General features: G+C 46.2%; 1 protein-coding gene across 20 annotated transcripts in view; it reads right to left on the bottom strand.

Moving 5' to 3' along the window:
- The window catches only part of Itpr1 (inositol 1,4,5-trisphosphate receptor type 1), a 335,636-nt gene that overhangs the window by 19,246 nt on the left and 295,149 nt on the right, over window positions 1-21,241 (bottom strand). For 11 of the 20 annotated variants that reach the window (XM_031382803.1, XM_031382804.1, XM_031382808.1 and 8 more), the window contains 5 exons: window positions 16,051-16,246; window positions 14,341-14,463; window positions 13,215-13,354; window positions 12,586-12,751; window positions 8,662-8,822 (listed from right to left, as the gene is read on the bottom strand). In XM_031382803.1, coding sequence (XP_031238663.1) covers window positions 8,662-8,822; window positions 12,586-12,751; window positions 13,215-13,354; window positions 14,341-14,463; window positions 16,051-16,246 — 786 coding nt within the window. The remainder of the gene's footprint in view (window positions 1-8,661; window positions 8,823-12,585; window positions 12,752-13,214; window positions 13,355-14,340; window positions 14,464-16,050; window positions 16,247-21,241) is intronic. The other 9 variants (XM_031382806.1, XM_031382807.1, XM_031382815.1 and 6 more) reach the window with 1 other exon arrangement.

The raw sequence follows: 21,241 nt of genomic DNA, 5'->3' as shown, positions 1-21,241 counted from the left end.
GGGCGGGGTACCGGCTGGCAGCTCTCTTCTTGCTTCCCAGTTTTCTCACTGTGGTCCCTCAGAGACCTTTTGTACTGCATACTTTGTTAACACAATGTATTTGCTTGAACAGACCTTTTCGGGAAGAAAAAAAAAAAAGATTCTCACCTAGCTTCTGATACAAACTGCATTAGGCTTTTAAGGATAGCCTTTTCCAAGAAGGCAAGGCAAGGGCCCCTCCCCTGCTGGGGCGGGCAGTAGCTCTCCACTACCTGAGAGAGGATTAACAGAGAAGAGTGCACAGCTGTGAGAAAGAGTCAGTGTGGGGCTTAAGGGATGTCAGAGCAGACATCCTCCCATCTGACTGTCACTGGGTGACGCTCAGGGCCTGAGTCACCTGGGTGTGGAAGCTGGTCTGCCCGGTGAGGAGCTGGTAGCTCCTCTACCCTCTTGCCCTTAAGACTGCTCTCTCTCCCACCAGATCTGGTCACCAAGGACTATGCTTCGGTGTCTCACGTGTAAGTGGTAGTAGAGGTGTTTATCATATATTTCAGATAAATTCTTTACCCGAGCCGTCTACTCCTGCGCCACTTCTGCCATATCAACACTCTCTAGCACTCGAGGTGGTCACCTGGGAGCCATGCTGCCTATGTACAGCTTTGAGCACTAAACTCCATCTAACCGCATAGCTCGAGGCCTGCTGATTTATGCATCAGCCAGCCAGCATTACCTAGGAGATCCTCTTTCAGGCTCTCCTCCCTACCCTCATGGGGCCTTTCTGCCTTTTTAAAAAGTGATTAATTTCAAACACTAGGGAGATGAGGCAGCCAGATGACAAAGGCTGCAGGCTCCCAACCCAGAGGGCTGTGTGCAGGTGCACAGACACCCCGCCCCCCCACCTCCTTACGAGGGTACCTGGAGGCGTGGCTCAGGGCCACCTGAGGCTGAACTGTGGCCCAGCAGCTCTGGTCTAGCTCCGTGACCCTGCAGAGGCTGCTTTATCCGGCTGAGTTCCCACTGGTGAACTGTTTATATCCTGCTGGGTATAGGACGAGCGAGAGGCTGCATGGAGGGTGCATCTCAGACAGGGCGACGAATGACAACCAAGGGCAGGCAATGGTTGTCCAATCAGCCCTGCTCTTGCCAGTGTAATCCACCCGTTCAGGTCACCAGGGGAAACACATTCTCTGCTGGGTCCTGGATGACCATCATATTTGGCTTGTGATAACAGGACAAGTGACTGAGGTGCACATTTTACATATCAAAGTAGACCTGGCCTCCAGGTTCTCCCAGTATCTATCCCTCAGTCCTTATTTGGCACACACTGCTTGCAACCTTGAATTTTCCATCGTAGAGGCTGAGCTTCCCTTCCCCCAGAGGCTCTTCCTATATATTCCAGATATTTTGTCGTCTGTCTGTCTGTCTGTCTGTCTGTCTGTGTCTCTGTCTCCTTGGGGCCAGTGAACTCACCCGGGAGCAGCTTCCCAATAATCCTGCCTATATATGATCTAATCTGGTTTGAATTGGCGCATTTCATCGGCAGAGCAATAACCTGTCTATCACATGCTACCACGGAGGAGAGGGGCACCCAGAATAGCCCAGGATATTCTATCCAATCACCTCATTTTCTATGCAGTTCACTCAGAAACACTTCTGGGGGAAACAAACAAACAAACAAACAAACAAAGATTATGAGGTGGAATTTCAAGATACATAGTGAATCTATGCTTAGTTAGGAAAACAAATTCATTCATTCATTTTTTATTATTTTTTGTTTGATTGTTTGATTTTTTTTTTTTTGAGACAGGGCTTCTCTGTATGGCCTTGGCTGCCCTGGAACTCACTCTGTAGACCAGGCTGGCCTCGAACTCAGAAATCTGTCTGCCTCTGCCTCACAAATGCTGGGATTAAAGACATGTGCCACCACTGCCCGGCTCATTTAAAAAAAAAAAATCTTTCCTTTGAATGGTTTTTGTGCTTCTAACATTCAAGAATTCAGGCTTCTCCCTCGAATACAGCAGAAAAAAGGGTTACAGCATCTTTCTGGGAATCATACATTTTGTCTCTTACCTCTAATGTCCCCACTTCTGTAGTATTACATCTTCCTGGACAGATAATTCACAGTGGATTCCTATCCAATAGCATCACCTTAACCTTAGACAGGCACAAATCCTCAGTTCGGTGGGCACAGAACAAAGCCACTGGTGTAGAAATTATATAAAAGGGCTTGCATAGAGTTGTGGGAATGCATATGAAGATCCAGATTAACAAAACTTCTTAGGCTACCACCATGACGGGAGTTCCTATGTGAAAATACAACCCTATTTATTTATTTATTTATTTAATTTCCATCTATGCTGCCAGGGCTATGCAAGGCCCCTGTGGTCATAGCTTGCCTGTGACAAAGGCGACATCATTTCTATATATTAAGCTGCATGTGTATTATAGGGGCCGGGGGGAAAGCAAGTTTCTTTAGACCTTTGAGTCACAGCACCACTTACCCTCGGGGCTGCAACCAAGGATCAGGTCTACTAGTGAACCAAGACTAACCCCACAACTCTAAGACCATTTCTCTGAATCAACAGAAACCCCACTGATACTGGAGAAAGGGGAAGATACCGCCCTCCCCCCCCCCCCAGGATGTTATTAAAAATCAAGACGGCTTGGTTACCATCAGCTGGCAGCCAAGGTACCATCCACAGGGATGGGATTACAAGGAAGCTCTTGTTGGCTCTTCTGTCACCCTGTGGCTTCTGTTTGCTGGCTGTTGTGTTTAGGCTTGCCCACCAGCTGTTGCCCTCCACACCTTCCTGCCACACTCCTGGTCTTATCTGTCTAGCCCCAGATGGGTGTGTGGGGTAGCATGAACCTGAATTTGTATAACAGATGGTCAATGGGTCAGTGATGTCCTATGACTTGCTGGGGATTACATGCCTATGAAGGAGCAGAGATGGCACTCAGACCAGGATCTTCTGTCCCCATACCCAGTCCCTGGGTAGGAATGGGCTCTGTGGGAAAAGCAATTAATGAAGCAAGACAGGGGATGACCAAAAAGAAGAGAGATGAGGATGCAGGTCATGTTATACTTAAGTGAAATTTAACTCGTGGGCGAATGGCTGGGAATTTCTCAACTATGAGATAGTTTCCTTCTCTTCCCCCTAGGGGTAGCAAGAAACGAACAACTGTTCTTGATGGAGGGGAAGAACCTCGTTACCTTGACTGCACTAGGGAAGGTGATACAGCTAACCTAGTGAGCCTGTCTTGTGGGGCTTGTTCGTTTTGAGAAAAGGTCTCATGTAGCTGAGGCTGGCCTCAAACTCCTGCCGTCTTTTTTCCACATCCCGAGTGCTCGCATTACAGGGTTGAGCCACCACATACCTGGCTGTCGTGTTTTGGTATGGGTTGGCTATTACCAAAAAAGGAAGTACGTCTTTGGGATGTGAATGTAGGCAAAGGGGGTATGCTCAGCACTTAGGCAACTCCCCATCCGTGCTCCTTCACGGCCAGCGGGCTCTTTTCCTAAATTATGTTCCACCAGCCAGATGCTAGCTTTGGGAGTAGAGGCCCATACTCTAGGCCTGATGCCTCTGTGAAAGGTGCTGTCCTTGAGGTTACTAGAAAGCTCTTTTACCTTCTGAGTGGCCACCTGAGGCTTTCCTCTTGGTCTCCTGCATGGCCTTCAGCAGATGTTACTGAACAGATCCCAACACTCCGGATTCTTAACTGACAGACTAAGGAGAGTGGTAGAAGAGTTAAACGCCCTCTTCTCCATCAGGCAAAGGCCGTCCTTCTTTCAAAGACACGAAGTGTCTAGGAGTGGTGAGCACTGCTGGACTTTAGCTTCCATCCCTGATGGCCATCCCCTTTCTGTCCTTCACCTGCAGTAACAGCAGTCTCCAAGGCTTGTCTTGCCACACAGCCTGGTTTCCTGCCCAGAATCAGTGAGTAGGAGAGGGCTGGGAGGTCTCTTCCTGACAGTAGCAGCTTTCACACAGCATGAGCTCATGGGGTTACAACACAGGCACGTGACCTGCAGCACTGCAGCTGAGGGCCTAGGAGCTTGACAGCCCCGAGTGGTGAAGCTGAGCGTGCTCAGGTCCTGTCCTGCTACGGCTAAGTCTCCATGTCAGGGATTCATGTGGCACCAAGTTGAATCGCAACTAAAAACAACACAGGCAAAAGGCTCTGCCTTTCAGCCAGGGGCTCTAACACTCTTCTGTGCTTCTTTTATAGCACAAAACACCTCGCTCTCCAGCAGTGCTGACATCCGGAGTTAAGAACCCTTGGAGGCCCTAGATTTTCATGCTTTCTGAAAAGACATCTTATCCAAGCATACATGGTACAGACAGGAAGCAGAATGAATGGCCAGGTTCTCAGAGCACTGAATGCAGAGGACTCTGATCAGGCTGTGTGGCAGGCAAGGGGTCACTCTGCTCTTAATCTCAGTCAAGTGACTGCTCATGAGACTTCAGTAAGTCTCCATGACTGAGACAGAAGCTCCAAAGGGCACCAGACTTTTCTGTGAGCGTAATGTAAGGCGATTAACAGAGCTTCACAATCAGCCCTGGGAAGATTTAAAGATAGGACACAGCCAGACACTTTAGAGGGGAGAAAAGTCCAGGTCACCACACATTCATGTGGCTAGGTTTGGGGCAATGTGTGGGCTGATAAAACATGGGCTTATCTGCCAGAGTCAACCACTGAAGGGATAGAATCAGAGAACTGATGTTTCTTAAAGTGTCATGCCCCGGTGGGAACTGGCTCTGTCTCTCTCTGCTTTACCTACCCCACCCCCCCCATACAGAAGTCTGCTCCCATCTGACCAGGTCTCACCAGCACCCTGCCAGCCATCTCCCACCAAAGTGCTACAGAAACTGATTTCTGAAACACTGCCTAGTATCTTCTAAAGCTAAGTGTAGGCAGGCACTGACCCCAGCCTTACTTTCATCTGCATCTATCCTGTTACAGCATTCATGAAGTGTCACCCAAAGACGCCATGGTAAAGGCTTGGCCTTCAACTGCAATATCAAATCATTGAGAGGTGACTTTACGATGAGTGCTGCCTTAATCAATGGCTTAATCCAAAGATCAGTTAATAATTTTAATGGCATTATTTGAAGGTTATAGAAACTTCCAGAAGTAGGGCCTACTTGGAGGAAGTAGGTCATTGGAATTTCACTATACGGTTTGGTCTCTCTGTTTTCTTCTTCCTCTCCCCACCCCCTCTTCTTTGTCTCTCTCTGTGTTGCCCCAATATGTGTGCTCCTATACTTGGGCATGTACACACAGAGGCTGAATGTGGCCATTTTGTATTGTCGGAGCTCTGTCAACTTTGGAACAGCCTAGAGTTACCTGGGAAGGAAGTCTCAATTGAGGAACTGTTCAGGTCCAGTTTGCCTATGGGCATGTCTATGAGGCATTTCTTTTTATTACTAATTTATGTAGGTGGTCCCAGCCCTCTGTGGGCAGCACCACCCCCTGAGCTGGTAGTCCTAGGCTATAAGAGAGCCAGTTAATTATGAGCCTGTGAGGAGCGCAGCAAGCAGCATTTCTCCACGGTTTCTATTTCAAGTTCCTGCCCTTAATTCCCCAATGATGGGCTGTGATCTGAAAGCATGACCCAAACGGCCCTTTCCTCTCGATCAGTGTTTTATCACAAAAGCAGAAAGGAAATGAGACCGGGTCTTCTCCTCCATTGCTTCCCACATTGTCCAGGATCTCTCGCTGATCCTGCTTCTCATCACTTGTTTAGTCCACCAGGCTAGCAAGCTCCAGGAGGTGCCTGTCTCTGTGCTCCCATCAGTGGGGAGCCTGGCTTTTGATGGGGGAGGGGGGCTGGGATCTGAGCCCATGTCCTCATGGTTGCACAGTAAGCACTCCACTCACTGAGCTATCTTCCTGGCCCAGAATCTGCCTGTAAAGGATGTTATCTCTTTCTGGTCTCTGGCCTCCAAGAAGTGAGCGGCTATTTTCCATACCCTTCTCCCAGAGTGCGGTGCTTCACCACAGCTCAGACACAAGACAACGGCTAACCAGGGACCAAAGTGTCTAAAATTGAGCCAAAATAACCCTCTCCTTCTTTGGTTGTTTGTGTCAGGCATTTGTTACAGTGACGAAAGAAGGAACGACAAACCCTTGCTCTCGATAGTGTGTCCTTTACTTGCTAGCCCCCCCCCTTCTCTCCCCTTCTCTTCCCTTCACAACAGAACACTTGCTCTTGATGGCATGTCCTTTTGCTCACTGCTCCTCTCTGGCTCCTCTTGCCTTACACTCTCTCCCTCCGGATCCTTTCTGGAAGCATGCTCTGCTCCTCTTCTTTTCCCGTATCCCAGACCATTCCCCATTGCATGCAAGTAACCAAATAGAATGCTGGATATGGAAGAGCCTCATACGTGGAGAGAGTTACGTACAGAAAGGATTGGCAGTATCTTCCCTCAGCAGTCACATAACCAGTCTTGATGCTAGTCTCTGTGTGCACGTGTATATGGGTGAGTCACCCATGTATGCACGTACAGGCCCACAATCAAGCACCTTCTATTGCTCTCCGCCCTTTAAAAAAAGTTTTCTTTTTCTTCCTTTCTATGTGTATGAATGTTTTGCCTGCATGTCTCTATGAGCACCCAACTGGTACCCGTGGAGGCCAGGAGTGGACATTAAGTCCCCTGGTACTGGAGTTACAGGTAAGGGTAGCAAGTATGCTTAAGCCCCATATCCTACTTTAAAAAGTTCATTTACTTATTATGTTTATTGATTTTAATTGTTATGTTTCTATCATTAAACATAAGTAATAAGTATTATAGGTAAATAAGTTATTTACCCACTGCATTTATTTTATTACTTTATATATATTTGCTATATTTAATTAATTAGTTACCTTGTGTGTGCACATGGCATATGAATCAGTTTTCTTTCCATCATGTTGGTCTGAGGAATTGAACTCACGTCATCAGGCTTGGCAGCATGTGACTTTCCCCACTGGGCCATCTTGCCAGCATTCTACATTCCCAATGACCTACTTCCTCCAACTATGCCTTACTTCTGGAAGCCTCGCTGGTTACCTAGACTGGCTGGCTAGTGAGCCTCAGAGATATGCCTGTCTGGATTTACAGACTTGTGACACCAGGTTTGGCTTTTCCATAGGCGCTGAGGATGTGAACCTGGGCTCAGGAACTCAGCCCAGAAAGCATTTTGTCCACTGAGCTTTGTCCCCAGCTCTTGGATGGTAACTGATTAAGTCAATGTAGTTTGCCTTTTCGGTTAGATTCCTACTACTCAAAGGGTGATTCAGACTTGTATCCTTGGCACCCCAGGGAGCCTATTGGGAGTGGTAAAATCCTGGAAGCCAGTGCTGAGTCAGAATGACACTTATACCCCAGAAGAGTCCTAAGTGCATTCAAATTTGGGAAACATGTAACCTGTGGTGGTTAATACGGACGGTCACCTGACAGGATCTAAGATCACTTAGGAGACATGCCTCTGGGAGGGAGGGCCTAGACTTGGTTAGTTGAGGTGGGAATACACATCCTAAATGGGTGGCACTGTTCTGTGGGCTAGGGTCCTAGGCTGAAGAAAAATGAGACAGCAGCAGAGAAGGAGCATCCGTTACTGTGGGCAGGGTGACCAGATGCCTCTCACTCCTGCCTTCACACCTCCCTGAAGCTGCTTCTCCTCTGGTATGTGGTGACAGCCATGACAGAGTAACTAATATGGTAGTTCCCCCTTCAGGAAGCCTTGTAGCTTGTAGGACTTGGGGGAGCAGGAAGTATTACCCCACGACTGGGGCACTGCACACAGTACAGTTCAAACCCTACCCACTGCTAGCTTACTGGGACAGACCTGATATGAACGGGTTTATAACACAGAGAAACCACAGCAGAGCTCGGTCAGAGAAACTCATCGTCAGTCGGAGCCTTTCCGAGAACCAATGGCCCTTTCCCGAGGGAGCCCAGGTTCATCACAATGGATCCCCTGCATTGACAGTTCATGCCTATTTGCTTTTCCACCCCCCCCACCCCCCCGCACATTCTAACAAATTTGAAGAGCACATATCATAAAGGGCAGCTGGCTGGCTGGCTCTCATAGCACATGTCTCATGACTCCTCAAAGCCCTATGAAGAAGAGTTGCCTGAAAAACCTATAGCAGCTACCTCTCTGCCTTGCTGGGACACAGAACCATACACTGCCCATCAGCAGGAAGATTAATCTGGAGCTTAGACTCCCTCATGTGATCCCTTCCATACAGTCAGCAGAGCACGTCCCAGAAGGCTGAGCCCAAATAAGCAAGTTATGCTGAAAACTACACGTACTGATCATCAGGTGTATAAAGGACCGATCTTAGTGAAACTGGAGATTTCAAAACAAACAAAAACAATGTGGAATACCAAGAAGAGGCAGACTGAGACGGATACTAAGCTGGGAGGTGGAGTTTGAGGTAGGATAAGGCAGTTGTTAGACAGCCCTGAGTCCATTTTCCCCAAGTCTCAGCCTCCCCTCCTCGAGAACAGGCGGACGGAATTGGCTCCAGTTGAACCTCAGGGAACATGGGTGCACGGAGCACTGAGGTCTCGGTCAATAGGTTTTTGGTATGTGGCTCCTCTACAGGTGCCAGAAACATACTTTGAGCCAGGAAGACAGAGCCGAGGTTGCCATGGCTACTCTGCTTCAGGGTACCTTCTCACTCACCCTGATCATCTCTGCCACATAGCTCTCGGGCCCGGTGTACTCTGTGGAGTCCTTCACTTTCACCAGCACGATGAAGCACAGATAGTGCCACATGTTGTGTTCTTCCTTGATGTGCTCTTCAAAGGTGACAGTCTTATTGTCAAACTTGTCCCTTTCCAAGCCTAAAGGAGAGACAGAACATCCCAGATTCCCACTGAGCCGCCATGGTACAGCAAAGTCAACATAGCCTGTCATCTTGACTTATCTGCAGGCAGAGTTGGAGTCTTGGTCTCAAAACCCACTTTCATCATGGTAGGAGTACACAGGCAATGAGTCTGACTCACCAGTGTTTATTTTATGTTTTGTTTAGAAGCAGGGTCTCAGGTAGCCCAGGCTGGCCTTAAACTCACTATGTAGCCAGCGGGTAACTTTTAACTCTTGGTACTTGTGCTTCAAACTCTCGAGTGCTAGATTTATAGATAAGCAATACCATGGGCAGATCTTACAGTCTGAAAGCCCTGCAGCTTCCTACTACAGGGAAGGCCAGGTGCCTTGGTTGCATCTAGCCAAGGAGTGCATGGGAAACCTGCCTTCCGGATTCTAGGGGAAGAACATGAGGACAGGCTCAGATACTGAAGGAGATCCATGAATTTAAGCTCCCTCGACCCAGGTAAATGCCAAAGTGTGGACATGACAAAAAGAACTTTAAACCAATTTCAGATGCTGGTCAATAACTATATTTTGTGGAGGCCTGGGCTAGCCATTATGAAATTAGAGTTGAGTAAAGAAATATATTTCAGGCCATTAGTAGGATTTGGATTCCTCATATTAAAAGAAGGGAGCACAAATATTCAGAGTAAGGACGATGATATAGACACCGAAATGCTGAATTAGAATGAGAGGCAGCCATCTTTTTGTTACCTACATGATAACACTTAGATGTTGTCTACTAAATGCCTATTTCACTATGAACAACTGAAGAAATGGCTGATTGTACGGCTGAGTCAGAGAAAGTAAAAGTTTGAGACTGGAATTCTTAAGCTGCCAGAAAAATATAGAGTACAAAAAAAGATTATGGCATGGCAGAACACAAAAGACAGTCTGAAGGGTTCTCATGGGCCAAACCCAGGGTAAAATGATCGTCAAAATAGAGTGGCATACAATGGCACATCACCATACTTGGGAGGCTGAGGCAGGAGGACTACAAGTTCAAGGCCAACCTACACTACTTCAAAATTAAGGTAAGATGCTATCCCAAACTTAATGAACTGAATAAATAAATATGGAAAGTAATTCCCAAGGCAAGAATCATCAGCTGGGGCTAAAATTCCAAGGTGAGGAATACCAAGGTTACAATGTTCCCAAGCATCCTGTCATACAGTGACTTTCTTGGGTGAAACATACCAAATATGTCATTATCCAAGAGAGTGAGTATCAGCAGTTATATACATTAAGCTATGGCTTAATGTGTCCCTGGTGTGGCACACTGAGAAGGTGAGAAAATGTGTCTTCAGTATTCATATAAAAAAATGCATAAGCTCTGCTCTACGTAAGGGAGCTTCAGAGAAACTGAATCAAAGGACTCCCTTCAAAGCAAGTGCCTCATGTTCTTCAGAAATGCCTGTGGAGGGGCTGAAGAGCTGGCTCAGTGGTTAAGAACACTGGCTGCTTCTTCAGAGGTCGTGAGTTGAATTCCCAGCAAGCACATGGTGGCTCACAACCATCCGTAACGGAATCTGATGCCCTCTCTGGTGTACAGACAAACATGTGGATCGAGCACTCATATACACAAGTAAACAAATCTTTAAAAAAAAAAAATGCCTGTGGAGTTAAGAGGAGTCCAAATGCAGGATGTCACATGGCCTGGAACTTTCTAAGGGCGGTAGTAGAATGAAGAGTGAGTTTTTAAAATCCGATAGACAGATAGCTTTGTCTTTAATTTCCCAGTAACTATACTGTAACCATGTAAGGGAATGTTCTTGCCATCAGCAAATACATACTGAAATGCTGAAGATCAAAAGGGTATCGTGTCAGACACTGACACTGAATCAGTTCAGAAAAACTGTGTGTGGGTGTGTGTGTGTGTGTGTATAAATAAAGGAAAGGGAAGCCAGTATTAAAATTAAAATTTGGGGAATCTTAAGAGCTGGGAGAAACTCTTTGTACTAGTTTTATGACTTTTCTGCCACTAAAATTATAGCAAAATAAAAAGCTTAAAAAGTAGGTCTTTAAGAGGCTAAAAATTAAAGAATTTAGATGTTTAAAAGAAAGCGTTCCATATCGGGAAGGAGTTCATAAATTTAGTAACCATATTCTGAATAATCCTGATATGATTACTCAGCTTCCAGATCCCCACATGATTAGTTTGCATTTACATATATTTTCCTATAGTTACACTTTTAGTGACATTTTTGGAACCCCATGAAACTATTTTGATTTTGTTTTTTTGAGACAGGGTCTCATGTAGCAAAGGCTGGCCTCAAACCCCATAATCCTCCTGGCTCAGCCTCTTCCTGAATGCTGGCATTATAGGTGCAAGCACTTGTTTCCTGCCGCACTTCCCACTTAGCCTGCAGCGTGATGTGACGGGGGTGGGGCTGGGGGTGGGGCATGGGGCCGTCAGGAGCTTATCCAAGTCCTCACTCCCAGTTCTCACAGGGATGCAGTTAAGTGCACAGGGACACCACCCACGGGTACAGGTGGGGAAGATGGCTCGGTGAATGTGAATGACTGAGCGCAAGTGCATGGCCAGTCAGCAGCTGAGGCTGGTCCAGAAGCAGGGGCTCATGCACCAAGTCCAAGCCTTTAACCTGACTGTTAAATGGACCTTTTTCTTTCTTTTAAAAAATACAATAAATCCATTGATTTATGTATTTCTTGAGATAGGGTCTCACTATGTACCCTTGGCTGTCCTGGAACTGGCTATGTAGACCAAGTTGGCCTCAAAGTCGCAGAGATCTATCTGCCTCTGCCTCTTGAGTGCTAGGAATTTTTTTTTTTTTTTTTTTTTTTAATGGTTTTTCAAGACAGGGTTTCTCTGTGTAGCCCTGGCTGTCCTGGAACTCATTCTGTAGACCAGGCTGGCCTTGAACTCAGAAATCCGCCTGCCTCTGCCTCCCAAGTGCTGGGATTGAAGGTGTGCGCCACCACTGCCCGGCTGAGTGCTAGTATTAAAATACAATTATACCATTGTCTGCTCCCTCAAATGCATGGTGTCTATATGCATATGTATGTAGATACAATCTACTGAGTCCATTCGTGTTGCTTGCATGAATGTGTTCAGGTGCCCATGGAGACCAGAGGTCTGAATTACCGGGTGATGTGAGTGAGCCATTGCCTGATGTGGGCGCTGGGAGTTGAAGTTGGGGTAAGTGCAGGAGCATTGCATGGTCTTAATGTCCATGCTATCTCTCCAGCCCTCCTCTTTCTCTTTTCTTTGAGACAGGGTTTTACTGGGTAGCTCAGGTCAAGCTGGCATTGACCTCACAGCAATCATCCCGCCTCGGCTCTAATGAGATTTTTCCATTGCAGCCTCATCCTGCCATTGGAGAAGACATTCTCAGGCTGTATGGATGACAGCTCTCCTTCCTAGTTAACTTAGGACTGGACCAGGGGACTCTCAGGATGCCCAGACACAAGAAGACAAGAGATACGTTTGTCTTACATGTGTGGTCACATTTCTACTCTTCACAACTTAATTCCGAAAGGCAAACTTAGTAACAACTGCACAGAGTTTATTGGTTTTCCAGACACTTTCCAGCAAAAAAAAAAAAAGGGGGGGCACCAAATAGAAGCCTGCTGTTTGCCAAGAGAGGGCAGGGATGGGACTGAACCACGTGAATGTCCCAGCCCAGAGACTGCTATGCACCTACTCCATTGCCAAGTGTCCATGTGCTCAGCCATGCTGGCCAGTGGCCTGCTTGCCCGCGTGGGACAGACACTCACCACAGATGAAGCAGGTGGTTTTTAAGATCTCTTCCTTCTTCTGCTTCTCACTCCTCAGGTCAGCAAAGGTGTCGATGATGACCCCGAAAATCAGGTTCAGGACGATGATGATGACCATGAAGAAGAAGAGGAGGTCATAGATCACCCTTGCAGCAAACAGAGGCTCCTGGAAATGAGAGATGCGGCCCTCAGGCAGGGCCCTCGCTGCCCTTGGCTCTCCAGAGGTCAGAGCCCTGCTCCAGCTGGACTGCTGTCCACTTGGGCAGGAGTCACATTGAGCATCAAACTTTACAATTCCCCACTAAGCCTCCTGTTAATCCCCTGGGCCTGTCTATACTGTGAATTCTTCAAGTGCTGGGGGAACACAACGGGGAAGATCCTGTCAGGATGTTGGGGTGGCCAGACCTAATATTAAACAAACCTCTAAGGAGTTGCCCTGGGGCCCCAACATGCCTTAGTGGGTTCTTGTGGGGAGGGGCTCTGACTGGCTTCTGCACAATGGCTTGTCACACTCTCAGCTCGTGTTCCACACTGACAGTTTACATTCAGCATCACCATGGAGCGTCCCCGCTGTCCGCCCCCACAAACCCCTGTGCGCACCCCTCTTTCCCTTGGGATCCGTTTATTACCTCTTTGGATGGCTTCCGGAGCACGTCTCCTACTCCACCCCCACTCCGCAGCCCGTGACTCAGAACAGTGACAATGCACATGAGCAGTGTCTCACACGTGTGCTCCTTATCCTGTTCCGTTTCTTCTACAGGGAGCAGCTCTGTGAGCAGGGCAAGTAATAACACAGTTAAGACAGGAGGGGGGAAAGAGGCACTGCAATTCCCCAGGGATGCTTCCCAAATGCCATCTCCAGCTGGCAGCCCAAGAAATAAAAATTAAGAAATTACGAGTCAGAGATGTGCTTCAGGAGTCGAAAAGGGCTGTTCCCACTTCGAAACCCCACCAACTTCTCAAGCTATGCCAGAACCCAACTGGGCATGCTCAGAGGACAGAAGCTTGTCTGGACCTTAACCGGTCTTTGGCTTTAGATATTTAGTATTAGAAGCTGTTTATCACACTCTGCAGCCTGCCTTGCTACCTTCTCACTGGGTTGCTAAAGCCCAGATCCCTCTCTCTTACCCTTTTGTTTGTATTTATGTATTTTGTACTTTTGGCTGGGCCTCACACAGATGAGGTAAGGGCTCTCCCACTGAGGTGCCTCCAGCATCATTCCGGCCGCTGTACCTTCTGGGTCTCTTTAATGGTTCACCTGCTTAGCCTGACACAGAGCCATAGAGACCCGTCCGTTTCTGGAATCACCTCTGGCTGCTCTTCTTGCACGTGCCTGTTATCTCTCTGAAGGACTTTTACCACTACGCCTTTAGAATGCCTTCCTTCCCTCCTTTGCCTAAGAGTCCTCAGTTTTAGTTGCGGGACCTTTTACCACAGTACTCTGCTGACTGCCTATCTTCTAAACAGCGGCATCCTTACTGAAGCGGCATTTGGCTATGTGAGCTCTCATTTACCCCACCCTCCCATCCTCCCATGCTGTCTCCTGGTCCGCAGAGGGAACTCAAATATTGGCTGCCTCAAGCTAGCAGCTTGCTTCATCACACGTGGCTTCCTTTTCTGCCCGTCCACCCCTCCACCCCCCACCAACCAACTTTCCCCTTTCGTTGCTAGCTTTTTTTCCTAAGCAGTTTCCACTTTAATCTGCTTCCAATGCCACCTGCCTCACGTACGTCACTGAAGGGGTCTGACAGTCACCTGGGGCTGGTGGCCGTGTGGTCCTCCTACCTTCTTTGGGTGCAGGAGAGGTGCAGTTCTCCCCAGTCTCTACCCTGCACACATCAGAGTACAGGAAATCGTTGGCCAGGCTCTCGCCAGTTTCTGGGATAGAGAAGGGAGTTTTGGCAGCATATGGTTAAAATGTTTGAAGTCCCCAGTTCACGGCTGATTAAACAACCCTTTACATAAATAACACCCTCCAATACTGCATATAAATTCAAAGCACAGATGCAATTTACACTTTTATTTGGTGAGCTGGATGGGGAAAAAGCCAGAAATGTCAAGTTCTGTAGGCTTACTAACAGTATCACACTTAAATAGCACCTCTCTTGACTTTAAAGACAAACAGCTCATCCTCGAAGAGAAGTACTACTGGGTGTACAGATTCCATCAAGATCTGGATCATGTCAGTGCATGAAGCAACTTGGGCATGAATGGAACCCCAAGGCCCAAGCTGGCTCAGTTTAGAACTCGAAGGTAGGTGATACTAAGTGCCACTTGGTGTCAACTGAAGGTTGAATGAAGTTTCACATCAAGATGCAGTTTCGGGAGAAGGCGGCCAAACTTGGTGCGTCATACAAGGTCGAGTTTGTCCCTAGGATTCAGGCAGCCTGACTACCTTTAATCAGGTGCTTTTCAGTAAGTACTGATAGCAATTCTGAGAAAGAATGCTTTGGCATCATCTAAGAATGACTAAAACAGTTGGTCATTGTTTATCATTTACCAATAGGAAATCACTTCCAGTTTTGTTATATACAGGAGCTCACGGTAAAATTCACACATTTTTTTTTTTTAAACAATAAAGCTTTAAGGATAGCCACTGCAAAGTGTGTGGGTTTATCTTTATATATTAACTATACAGATAGTCAAGTGTGGTATATATATGAATGTAATCCTAGTACTTGGGTGGTAGAGGCAGGAAGAAGAGAAGCTTAAAGTTTTCTTTGGCTACGTGGTGAGTTTCAGCCTGAGCTATATGATGCCCTGTCTCACAAAACTCCAAACACAAAACAATATAGCCATGTGAATGTTTTAATCTAAAGTATGATCTTACTATTATTATTCTGTATTTTCTCATGTTATCAGTGTTTGTCCATAAAGGCTTATAAGGATGCACCCTATGTGTGGGGTACTCCACCCCACAGATGTGGGCCACAGTCCAGTGAAGTGCCCTGTTATATTTGGATTGCACCCAACTTCACAATGCAGTGCCCATTTTCCTAGACATGCCTGCTTTTACACACACTCAGCAGGTTTTCCCCATAAGTTACCAGAAGTAGATTCCCTAAGTCAAGCAGATGCTTTCACTTTATACAGTCAAAATGCTTTGTGAAAAAGTTGTGCTGTGTTGAAAATATGGCATTAGTAAGTTAGCCTTTTTCTGAGTATTTTTGAGGCAGAACTTTGCTATGTGTGGCCTAGGCTGGCCTCTACACCAATCTCAGCCTCCTGAGAGTTTATACCAGAGCGTGAGTGAACATATGTGGCTTTAGTGAATGAATTCAGTCCATGGAGTAGTCACTGGCCCTCACAACACAGTATTCAGCATTACCCTTTGAATAACACAAGAATGATGACCTGTGTTCATACTTTGTATTCTGGTGTTAGAGACATACTTGCCTGGTAAGGTCATGTATTTACTCTAGTCTGGTTATAATCATGTTAACATTGACAAATTCCCAAACCCACCTGGAACAGCTGTTTCATTGGGCAACCTATCTACTTCCAAGATAAAATCATCCTTGAAGAACAGATAGCCCACAATGGAGAACAGGTAAACGAGGATCAGAGCCAGGACCGCTGTCAAGATGATGGACCGTCCATTGCGGGTGACACTTTTAATGACATTTAGCAAAGTCTCCTCTCTGTACACTAAATCAAAAAGCTTCAAAAAACAAGACGACAGAAGAGTTGTTAAGGGCTTTGGTTTATATCAGCATCATTTACTCTCCTGGAAATTCAGAATCATTCTATAATTTTAACACGTTCCATGTTGCCTGTCTTCACAGTGAGAACTAGGATGGTAAAAAGGAGGAAAAATAAACACAGAAGAGGGGGTGGCAATCAGTACCAACTTCAAACCACACACAAAACAGGTTAGAGGTTCCAGAAATAGAAACAGGAGTTTCAGAGAACAAGGCAGAAGAAAGAACTGAGGGTCTTGGATCCTATCCATTTAGCATCTAATTTCTGAGCTTCCCCAAAGGGCCGTGTACTCTGGTATCTGCCTCCAGGAAAGCCAGTGTCTAGTGGAGAAGGCAGACATGCTACAGTTGTAATGGTTCTCAAAGGGTTCTCATGACCCTTTGGCAAACTTCTATCTCCAATAATATTTACGTTACGATTCACAACGGTAGAAAAATCTCAGTTATGAAATAGCAACAAAAATAATTTTATGGCTGGAGGGATCACCACAACCTGTATTAAAGGGTCTCAGCATTAGGAAGGTTGAGATGCACTTAGCTAGTGCAAGCTGCAAGATCTCTGGACTGCCGAGGTCCCTATCTCAGCTCAGTTACTGATAGCCAGTGGGATCTTGGGCTTCCTTCTGTCCCTAGCCTCTAGCCTCCGTTTCCACATCTGCAGATGCCAAGACGGAGAGTGAATATGAAGACTAACCAAGCATTCCATATCCAGTGCTTAGCACACAGGCATACTTAGATACTGTGCAGGTACACTAACTGGTAATCACCAATCCCCTGATGCGGACCCTGGAGCAAAGCCTCAGAGCGTGGTTGAAGGATGTCGGTAGTGGAGACACCAGGAAGCCTTACCCCTTAACTTCTTCCCCTAGTATAGGAACGACCCCTGAGGGTCACACTCGCTTCATAGGCTGGGCCTAACCCCTAACCAAGCGACATGCTCTCTGCAGGAAGTGGGCTTCATGAGAGAGGCAGGACCCTTCAAGGTGCACGTGGGCATTAGAGAACGACAGGTAGATTTCCACGGAGTCTAGGCAATCGTTTGGCTGGGGAGCAACTAGGGGAAAGCTCTGGGGTAACTCTTGGACTTAGAAACTTTGATTACTTTTTTTTTTTTTTTTTTTAAGATGGAGGTCTTAGCCGGGCGGTGGTGCGGCACGCCTTTAATCCCAGCACTTGGGAGGCAGAGGCAGGCGGATCTCCGAGTTCAAGGCCAGCCTGGTCTACAGGGTGTGTTCCGGGGACAGCCAGGGCTATACAGAGAAACCCTGTCTCGAAAAACCAAAAAGAAAAAAAAAAAAAGGAGGTCTTTTTATGTTGCCCACACTGGCAGCAAACTTTTAACCCTTCTGCCTCAGCTTCAGCTTCTTAATCATCTAGCATTATTGGCACTTGCTGCCAGCCTGGCTGAAGGCTAGTGTTGGTTTGTTTGCTTGTGTCTTAATTAATATTGCCTCTGTCCCCATGTCTAGGCAGTTCCAAAAGGCTTGGTATTCATTGTGGCTTTGGGAAACTGTGCACAGTGAAGATGGTCATGGGAAAGCAGGTGGGCTCTCCGCTCCGACTGAGCCTCTGTGGACCTCCATCTCCTCATCTGTAAAATGAGTGGACAGAGCTGGTTTCTCAATGTCTTCCAGCTCAGAGTTTTATATCTGAGGCCATTTTCTGGCCAATTAGCTTTCTCCCTACTTAATTCCAACCTGTATCCTGAAACTAGTTTCCTAGAGGGTACTGGGCAGAGTAGGGTCCTTAAAAGGAAGCAAGGATCTGACATTTAATCCACAAAAGGGAGTAAAAGGCTATGTTGCTTTAATGTTGGTTAAATATTTTCTAGCAACTCAGTCTGAAGTACTAAGAGCAAATCACACAGTGAACAAAGGGTACTTGTCTTCTGTGGCAGGGGGGCACAGAGTCAACAGATCACACCAGGAGAGACTCTGTAGGCAGGGGGCACAAAATCAACAGATCACACCAGGAAGAGACTCTCTTATGGTTTTTAAAAAATAATTTCAAAATTTAAACAATAAATTACATTTTATATATATATATATATATATATATATATATATATATATACACACACACACACACACACACATACACACACACTCACACATATATGTATATGACCTTGGAAAAGATAGAATACAAAGGGAAAAAAAACCTTAATAATTTCATTCCATCATCTACAGACATTTACATATTATTCCTTTTAAAAATGGAATGTGTAGATAATATTAATAAATACTATAATACTGACTTATAGCCACTTCCAGACAACATTCAGGAACATTTCATGTCAAAATGATCTCCTAGTGTTATATAGAAATACATACACTTAACATAGCCAGTACCATATTTGTGACTAGTCAAGATGTTTTCAACTGTCTTATCAGAATTGCTTCTGTGATGGATATCTCTGGATGTGCTTATATGCACATCTGTCTACTTATGACTTTCTGATGAATTTCCAGAAATAGAAATCTGTAATTCCTGTTATAATAGAAAAGTGCTGCCTATAGCCATTCAAGCATGCTATATCCATTTATATTTGCTACTACCAGCAACTTATACCCACTGGGTCCCCATGGCCCCCAGACCAGGAATTAGCGTGCTTTCTAACCTTTTCTCAAGCGACAGGTTAAACTCAGAGAGCATGGGTGTTTTAATGAGCTTGCCTTGGTTTGGCACTCAGGGATGAACCCGTCTCCCCGTCCAGTGACCATCTGGAGCCCTCATTCTGTCAGCCGCCGTTTGGGAACTTTGTACATTTTCATCGCTGGTGTTAATATTTTCTTAAGAATACAACTGGAATGTGGGCTTGAGGCCAGGTCCAGATGCTTCCTGGGGGCCACGGCACCTTAGGCCAAGGGATTACTGTTCCTTCCTCCTAGACAGCTAAAGCCAAGGGAGCTCTGATCACCCAGAGGACGCTAGATTTCTCTTCAGGAAGTCTGTCTGTCTCTGTCTCTTACTGAAAACTCAGGTTTGTTTTGATTATGGGAGGCTTTCTTTCTTTGTGAGATTAATGTGTTTTGAGTTCTCATCAGACACATTCAGTACTTCTTTGGACAAGAAAAGGATCCATCCCACAGGCAAGCCGAGGCTCATAAAACCCCTGGATGCACACAGGAGCGGCTTTCACCCTGATCTAGACTGCCTGGCATTGTGCTTCTGTGACAGGTGAGGGTTCTGAAAGTCCACCTGGTGTGAACGGCAGCATGGGACGCTGCTTTCATGGAGGCACGGGCCTGCCCATGATTCGGAGGAAGGCCATTTAGATTTGGAAGATCAAGTGACTGTGTGATTCAGGGCACAAGCTACTTAATTTAATTGCACCCTGCCTCAGAGTCCTCAGCTGAAACCTGAAGACATCATCTCCCTCAAAAGGAGGGCGAGAGTGAAGCACACACTTGCAGAGTTAGATGCTATTATCTTGTTGATGGTGGGGCCGGGAGGTAAGGAATGTGGGTCTCACCTCACACTGTCCCTTGCATTTAGGAAGGACCCTGGCTAGCTCCAAAAATGACTCAAAAACCAAAAAGACCAAAGAAACAGAGAATGAAAATGAAGAAGGAAAGAAACAAGATCAACAGGAGGGAGAGTGGCAAGGAGAGTCACACTCCTGCAGGGGGAGAGGTCACAGGTCAAAGGGCACAAAGGGCACAAAAGGCATGCTCCTATCTCTTGGGGAGACCCCTCCTCCCCATAAGCAGGGACAAAAGAGACAATCCCTGACCTCTGCCACTCTCCCCAGGGAGGACAGGCCTGTGCTGGACTGGTAGATGTAGGTCTCTTTGACTCACATGCTAGATCTCTGTCCAGGGATGTTCATGCATGATACAGAAAGGTTCCAGAATAGACATGGGGCTCTAAAGATCTCTGATGTAGAATGACCAAAATAGGCCACATAATAGCATTCACAAGTACACCCTGCCACCCCTTTGCCTGAAAGCTCAAAGTACAGTCAGACAGATTCTAAAGCTAGAGAAAATAATCCATTCCGTTTAGCCCGCCAATATCTACCACTAATGGAAAGAGCTAATCATGGTGAATTCTTTATGATTTTTTTTTTTTTTTTTTTTGGTGTGTGTGTGTGTGTGTCGAGAATAAAGGATGATAAAGATAAGAATAGGGAACCGTCACGTGGCTATGCTTGTTTAAGATGCTGGCATGAACAGTAACATATGATCCATACAGCACCCCTGCGAGGAAAACATTCTTCTCAACTTGTAAGTAAGGAAACTGAGGGACAGACGGCACAGACAAATGCAAGCAGCTTTGAAACCATAGTTTTTCCTTAAAGGACTTTCCACGGTCCCCATTTTCTAAATCCCTTTCATTCCTTTCCCTTCCTTTCCTCTTATTTTTTGATCTTCATATTTTTATATTTCTTGTGTTTTCATGATAAAAGTTTATGCTTCTTGCCATGTTCTGTAGATGCACTGAAATTTCTTATCCCCAACTTTATAGATTTAGGTTTCTTTTGACTTTGGAACAGGAAATCATTATTTGATTTTTAACTTATTCTTGCTCCCAAGAAAGGGACACAACCAACTCACCAACTCTCAAGACCTTAACACCCTGGCTCTATGGGAACAAAAATCACTTTTACCTAGCAAGCTCACGGCCCTGGGTCTTGAGGCTTTGCAAGTTGCTCCTACTTTGATCCTTACACCTTTGCACTGAGAAACAGATCCCAGAGGACTGTAGATGATCGTGTCAAACATATCCCTCTTGGCAAGTGCTTCCCATGTGAAAGAAATGGACACTTACATAGGGAACATCTGAACCGCAGAGACACCTCTGCCAGGAGTAGAAACTACAGATGTGCCTCACACAGGACACAAAGGGATCATAAACTGCCAGGTTCCCAGGAGCTACCCTGTTTCCTATGTCATTTTCCCCCCAGATCCTCCCAAGACCAGATGTAGTTGGAGCTTGATATTATAGGACCA

The sequence above is a fragment of the Mastomys coucha genome, unplaced genomic scaffold, assembly GCF_008632895.1.
Source record: "Mastomys coucha isolate ucsf_1 unplaced genomic scaffold, UCSF_Mcou_1 pScaffold20, whole genome shotgun sequence".
NCBI classification, from domain to species: Eukaryota; Metazoa; Chordata; class Mammalia; order Rodentia; family Muridae; genus Mastomys; species Mastomys coucha.
The sequence above is the reverse complement of the archived record's forward strand: the minus strand, read 5'-3'. Positions and strand labels throughout refer to the sequence as shown.